Source organism: Henckelia pumila, chromosome 1 (genome assembly GCF_033568475.1).
Source record: "Henckelia pumila isolate YLH828 chromosome 1, ASM3356847v2, whole genome shotgun sequence".
Taxonomy (NCBI): Eukaryota; Viridiplantae; Streptophyta; class Magnoliopsida; order Lamiales; family Gesneriaceae; genus Henckelia; species Henckelia pumila.
The window spans coordinates 29,053,121-29,060,087 of NC_133120.1; the positions used below are offsets into that span (position 1 = coordinate 29,053,121).

Here is a 6,967-nt window from a genome sequence, read left to right on the forward strand (position 1 = left end):
CTTGGGAGCTTGAAGACAGGATGCGTGAAGACCATCCTGAGTTGTTTTGATTTCATTCTTTCAGTTGTATTCAGTTGCAAACTCTGTAAACGTTTGATTTGAATAAAGAATGGTTCCGATTTCTGTTTAACATTCAGTACTTAAGATCTGTTTTCGAGGACGCACTAGTAGAATTTTCGGTTTTTACTTCGCCATTTTTTACTTCGCATATTATAAAATGTGAAGTTATATATAATAATATACTTCAATAGTAAAAATGACGAAGTAAAAAATAGATTTATACTTCAGATGTTAAAAAACACGGGCTTCACAACTAATTTGTGTCAACATTTAACTTCAGCGTAACCAATTTGATGAAGTAATAAATTTAAAAAATATATAATTTATATTGATGCTGAAGTAGAAAAGGGAAAACCAGATCCTCATCACTTCATCGTTTTTACGCTTCCCATTTTCTCTAAAACCCTATCCGCTGATTTTGAGTCTCTGACGTTCCACAGCGCCGGAAACCAAATTGTGGTTGTTTGGACGGTGGAAATTTTTCTTTGTTTTTTTTATCTGTTGGATTTGGATTTATGCAATCTGATCAGTCGGTGCTAAGCTTGAGACCAGGTGGTGGCAGTCGCGGCGGCAACAGAGTATTCGGATCGCGCTTAGATACATCAACGACTGCCAATTCTGATCTCTCGTTGCTGCGTCCTCATGGTGGTACCCCTGCAACTTCACTCCCGCTCTTCAAGGTTGGATTTTTTTTATTCAGATCCAGCGTTTTTTTGTTGTTTTCCTTTTGAATCTCTCTTTTGAGAGTCGCTGATAATTTTTTTTACCGAGCATTGATGTATTCTGCTGCTTCTTTTTGGTGTTTAATCGTCGGGCCAGTGGCATCATCCAGGTATTTCGCACTTGGTCGGTGGTTGGCATTCGCGGCTATGATTTGACGGAGGAGATAGTGGTGAATGAGGTGGAGTTTGAGGAATTAGCGTTGGATGTGATTGTCGAAGAAGTTTCGTGGTACCTGAAGTGGGATGTTGAGTGGAGGATATTGCTTATGTCGGTTGTGACTGGTCGTGACTATGGGTAACCAGGATCCATATTGTTATTTGGCAGTGTTGTTTGCGGTTTATTGTGTTTCTATGACTGCTCTTTGCATTAGCAGTGAGATTTAGGGCTATGTTTTTTTTCTAGTTTAATGAATTTTGACTGACGTTCATTTAGCTTATTGTGAATCTTTCGGTATCTGAGAATCTTACCAAGAAAATTTACAATTTCTAACTATTTTAATTGAAACTATCAATGATAAAACGATATTCTCAAGTTTGAACATTTTCTTTGAATCTCAATGCCGTATTTATCCATTAAAGTATTATGTTCAAGGATATTGCTTTTTTATTTGTTACATCTAGTTGTTTCATGTTCATATTTTTCTCCCACTTCATACGTTTTGTATACAAGTAGAGCATATTAGTTGTATTCCCTCCCTGTTTGGCACTCCTACATATTGGTTAGTGTTGTGGCCTTGTTACATATATGAGTCTTGTGATAAAAAAAAAAGTGGACTAATTTATATTTATTTCAGTTGTATAGAGAATTTAGTATATTGTACTCATTGTCAAACAATTTACAGGGTAAATAAATTCTTGATTTTGAACTTCAGATCCATGTTAATTTTAATTTTTATTGATTATTTTGCTGAATTCTGGAAAGGTGTAAGAGGAAATCCATCTAATGTTCACGGAGCTGAGAGTCATGATATTCCTTTGCTACTTTCTGGAGGGTTCAGCACTTAGGTTATCGTATTCCTCTGTCCTACTTTTTCAGTTTAGTGTTATATTCCTCTATCCTATTCCTATGTCCTATTTCAGTGCGATATAGTTGTCCTCCTGTGGAATCCTCTTTCTTATACTACCAATTCTCCAATAGATCAGGAGTGAAAGTGTTATTTGATTCATATCTTATTTCCTGCTTGTTTATTATTTTCAGGTTTAAATCAGATGAGGAGAGAGTACCGGTTCATCACATTGTTGAGGAAACATTTTTTCATCTGCTATATATATTTAAACATCTCGTTGAGATCACAAACCCATATATTAATTGAAATAACAGATTTGATCAAGCTGATTTGCAATAAATTCTGGTCATCCCTATATGTACGATTGTTTTACTTAAATTTTCAAATGGGTCACAAGTTACTGTTATATTTCCATGTCACTGGATTGGGGCAGGTGTATTTTGACCTAGAGGTACTTGAATTATTTTATACAATGTTGCTTCTCAAACATTTGGTGGAAGGATCCAGCTTTGCATGAGAAAAGATTGTGTAATTTGACACCTTTTATCTAATTTTCTTGTTTATCGTATATAGTTTACTGCTCAAACTCCAAATGCCATCTGCTTAGTTTTAAACTCAAGTCGTGAAAATTCTCCATCTTTTTTGCGAGCTAAATTAAATTGCTGGTTTGATTTTATAGATTGTTCTAATTTTTTGTTATCTATATCACATGTTCAGATTTAAAACTCGGCGACACTGTCATACTTGGGGCTTATGAATAATGTCATCTTATCCGCATTGGTGAGTCATCCTTCTTGAATGAGATTGTTTTAGATATAAAGCACAAATTTTCAAATTATTAACTTCGAAATGCTTACTCCATGATTTATCTATACTATATACAAAATATAGGTTCAACTTCTACGAGGGCATTAATTATACTACACATATCATCAACTAGCAATATTTTAATTTATGTTTCACCTCCTTCATATTTACAGCTAAATTTTTTTAAATTAGTTTTTAAATATCTTGAGCTAGCCCTTTCTTTGATATATGTTTTATGATGATACATTTTCCTTGAGAATATATTTTAGATGAATAAATGGATTATTGTTGCTTCATTCAATATTATTGTTTTCTTGAGTTAGTACTGTATTGACAATTAAATAATAGCATATTGACTATTTTTTTTGCTTCGTTCATACTATTATTTCAATTATTTGAATATTTTTATTTTTTATAAATGGTATGATGCGATATATTTTTTGATGTAATAGAGCATCGAAAATTAATCATAACAGCAACAAATGCTATTGCAAAACCACCCTTTAAGAGGTATTTTAGAAATTTCTTATAAATTATTTCAGTGACAACCCTAAGAAAAATGCTAACAATTTTCTGAATTTTTAATATCTGCCATGTTGTGTAATTGATTTACAATTAGGTTATGTGATTCATGGTTGAAATTAATTTGAATATAGTGTTATAAATTGCTTAAATTTTGGAATTTCTAGATGCATATATACAAAGTAAGGTTTGAATGTGATCTTGAGATTTTTTTTGTTTTTGTTTTTTGCTGCGCCAAAAAGAATATCCTAAAATGGATGGATCTTGATGGTGGATATAGTAAAAACATGCAGGAAAAAAATCATGCTTGATTGTTGGAAAAGTTTTATATATATATTTATATATATGTAGTGAAAATTTGTTGGCATGTATATGTTCTCCGTCTTTTAAACATATATGTTGATTTTTCTTGAGAAGATGAGTTCTTTATATGGCTGGCCTATGCCATTCAATAGCCAAAAATTGTTATATAAATCAACGATTGTCCAGATTTGAAACAAAATGGTAGTGAAGGCAACAGAGTATTTGTGGCAGGATCCTCTGGTTACTAAAGGGTCGAATATGGTTACTCTGTTTGGGATCGATGTCTGGGAGCACGCATACTATCTGCAGGTAGATCTTATATGTTTTTATTATCAGTTTCATCCCTCTTTACTTAAACAATTTTGTTTGTGATTGAGGTGTCTGAATGAAGTAATTTTGTTATTTGAAAATTGTGCAGTACAAAAACGCGAGTAATGGATCAGACAATTTGAGAATGCCCTTAATTAAAATAAGGGACTCCACATAATGCTACTTAACTCATGTTTATTAATGGCTAATAGTTATTAAATAATATTTTTTTGTTGTTGTTATGTGTGATAATAACACAGTAAGTTCATGGGGAAGGACACTGAGCTCAAATTGCATGTGGGCTCCTTGTTTGGGTTTCTTGGTATCTATTGTTTATCTGAACATTTTTTCCTTATTTTACTATTGACAAGTACCATGTTGGACTCGGATAATATACTCGGTTTGTTTTTAATGCTTCCTGAACATTTATTTTGATTTAATTTAGCTATTGCTCTCTGGAGGTAATTTTTCTTTAGCCTAATCATGAAAAAGTAAGATGTATTCACTTAATTAATCTTGCAATGCGGTTGACAGAGAAAGAAAAGTTATCATTTTCACTGAATTCCTTTCATGAAAAGTAGGTTGTGGGAAGGACGAACACACAGAGTGGCAGAGAACTATATTATTAAATGTGAGTTTATTTACTGAATTCTATGTTGTGACATTTATACGCAAAGTTTAGTATCTCCTCATGAGCATATTTGAGCTCAACTAATTATTCTCTCAAGTATCAACAATGAAACTGAAGGTTATGAGCTAACTCAAATTTCAATGGCAGATGTGTTGTTTTCTCTTGTTCTGCTTTAAATCAATTGCATCTTTATATATTTACACGATTTTATGATTCAGGGTTTGGTTTATAGCTTGTGGAGAACTACTATAGATATGCTAGACTCGGTAGTAGCGAAAAGGATTGATCTCCAGCAGCTGAGCCTCATGTTGAAGATTTTTTTGGTTTTGAAAAATAATGTAATCAATCTCTACTTTTTAAGATGTTTGACTTACTTAGAAGTTAACCTTATCTGCTTTAGCGAACAAATTTATTACTTAATCAACGTGGTTGAGTTTCAAATGCCTCTTGCTCTTTATGTTCTAGGAAGATGTCAAGCTTTATCTGGAAAAACATCTTTCTTGAGCTACAAATACCACAAATTTCTCGTGAGCAGGATAGTTTATTTTTGGTAGGGATAGGACAACAAAAATTAATTAGGGACATGTGACTTACATTCTGTCCTATATAGAAATTGCTATTTGGTGACATCTGTTGGCTTTCTTCAAGCATAACAATAGTTCTACTGATTGTTGTATGTTTACTAGTTTCAAAGCATCTCATGCTTCATTTAAATAGGAATTTTCATGGGCTATTTGGAGTTCAAAGGGGTTGATTTAATGGATTATAGTGATACTTGTGCTAATTCCTACTAATCATGGTTCCAAGGTAGTGTTGCAGTGTCTCAATGTTTGTCAAGTTTACTTCAATAAATTCTTACAAATGGTGATTGTTCACCTGATCTCATGGAATAGTTTCTGAGATGCTACAAAACTATCCTTTTTGTCTGTGTTACGCAATGTTATTACATTGAAGTATGGTCTGATAGAAATGAGTCGCATGGTTGACAAAATATCTCACGGAGTGCAGGAGGAGATAAATTTAAATAATGCTAGATTGTAATTTTTGTAAAATAAGATTGTCGGTTATTTCAGTGGCTGCAGTAGTTGATCATGAAGATAATTACAAGCTTATCCTTAACAAAGTGGTTCGGTTGAATGCGGATTTTGTGTGATGAAGTATATGAAAGATATAGTTGAATGTGAAAATCTACATTTGGATAAAATGGTGAGTTTCCTTTTCATTTTATGATTTGGTTTACGTGAAAATCTGTTTCCATCCTTTTTTTGCTACTTAGTTGCTCATAAATGAATCTGAAGTTGGCATCTGTTTTGAAGTTGGCATTTATGGTAGGCTCTGTTTTGAAGTTGGCATTTTTGGCATTTTTCTTTCCAAAATTTATGTCTTAGCACTATTAGTGGTGAAAGGGTTTTATAATTATTTTTTAAACAACTCTTTTTCAGAGATATTGACATATTGTACTTGCTCGCTGGTTTATATCATATTTTCTCGTACGAAAAAGGCCATTATTCCATGCTGATAAATGTTGGAATCAAAATTGTCTGAGATTACTTGCGACTGCTCTATGATGTATGGATTATTGTTTCTAGTTTGGATTGGGTCAATGGTATTTCGTGCGACTGTTCTATGTTCTGCATTTGATTCTGCACTTATTGGCTATTTCTCTATCTCTCACCACCTGTCTATTCGTTCTCGCATTCTCTGCCTCCCTACTTCTGCAAATTTAGCACTCATTTCCAAACCAAAAACGTAATATGAAAAAGGAATAAGATTGCAAGAATTTCAATAATTGGTGCTGCAAATGGTCGAGGCAAGGCTTGTGATGCTATAGACCCACAAATACTTTTATTTAAATTTTCTTTAGATCTATTATGTTGAAGCTTCAAGCTTTTCATTAGCTAGCTGTTGGAATTATTTGTGAAATGACAAATATATATGTATCCTTGATAGAGTACTGTGTTTTCAATTTAGTAATGTTTTAATTTAATCATCTGTTGCAATGACAACCTGTGATCAGTACCTGCATATGTCGTTACCCTTATTTGTGAACTGGCAAATATGAATCCTCGATCTTAAATTTTATTCTAATGTATTTTATTTTTTTTACATTTCAGTATTCAGGATCCATCAGGAACCAATATTACGACCAAGCTCAATTTGACGAAATTAGAAGTGAATGGAGCGAATTCGTCTACTCCTATGTAGGTTCATAAATTGGTCATATGCACGTTGGGATGCATAATACTTTTATTGATGGATATACTTTTGGATGGATAATTTATCAATCTTTTGTAGAAATACTCGTGGATGCATAATTTTTTATTGATGGATGTACTTTTGGATGGATAATTTATCAATCTAATTAGTGTATTTTACGTTTCAGATATATATATATATATATATATATATATATATATATATATATATATAACATTAAACAATTTTAATTAGATACAATAACACCATTAATATATATATATATATATATATATATATATATATATATATTAATGGTGTTATTGTATCTAATTAAAATTGTTTAATGTTGATTTAGTGATACATATATTTTTACTTCATCAATCAATGTAAAAGCCGAAGCCATATGT

General features: G+C 32.2%; 1 protein-coding gene across 16 annotated transcripts; it reads left to right on the forward strand.

The window, feature by feature from the left end:
- The first annotated feature begins 408 nt into the window (after positions 1-408).
- On the forward strand, positions 409-6,743 carry LOC140883419 (uncharacterized). Of its 16 annotated transcripts, none has more exons than XM_073289899.1 (10): positions 409-740; positions 893-1,077; positions 1,705-1,817; positions 1,981-2,317; positions 2,507-2,569; positions 3,608-3,730; positions 4,312-4,361; positions 4,580-4,699; positions 5,435-5,567; positions 6,476-6,743. In XM_073289899.1, the coding sequence occupies exons 1-3, from the start codon at positions 576-578 to the stop codon at positions 1,724-1,726; spliced, it is 372 nt and encodes a 123-aa protein (XP_073146000.1). In that variant the 5' UTR covers positions 409-575; the 3' UTR covers positions 1,727-1,817; positions 1,981-2,317; positions 2,507-2,569; positions 3,608-3,730; positions 4,312-4,361; positions 4,580-4,699; positions 5,435-5,567; positions 6,476-6,743. The 16 variants fall into 16 exon arrangements, with proteins under 16 accessions (XP_073146000.1, XP_073146058.1, XP_073146043.1 ...); XM_073289957.1 differs by having other exon boundaries at positions 3,653-3,730; XM_073289942.1 differs by having other exon boundaries at positions 1,981-2,240.
- Positions 6,744-6,967: the final 224 nt, after the last annotated feature.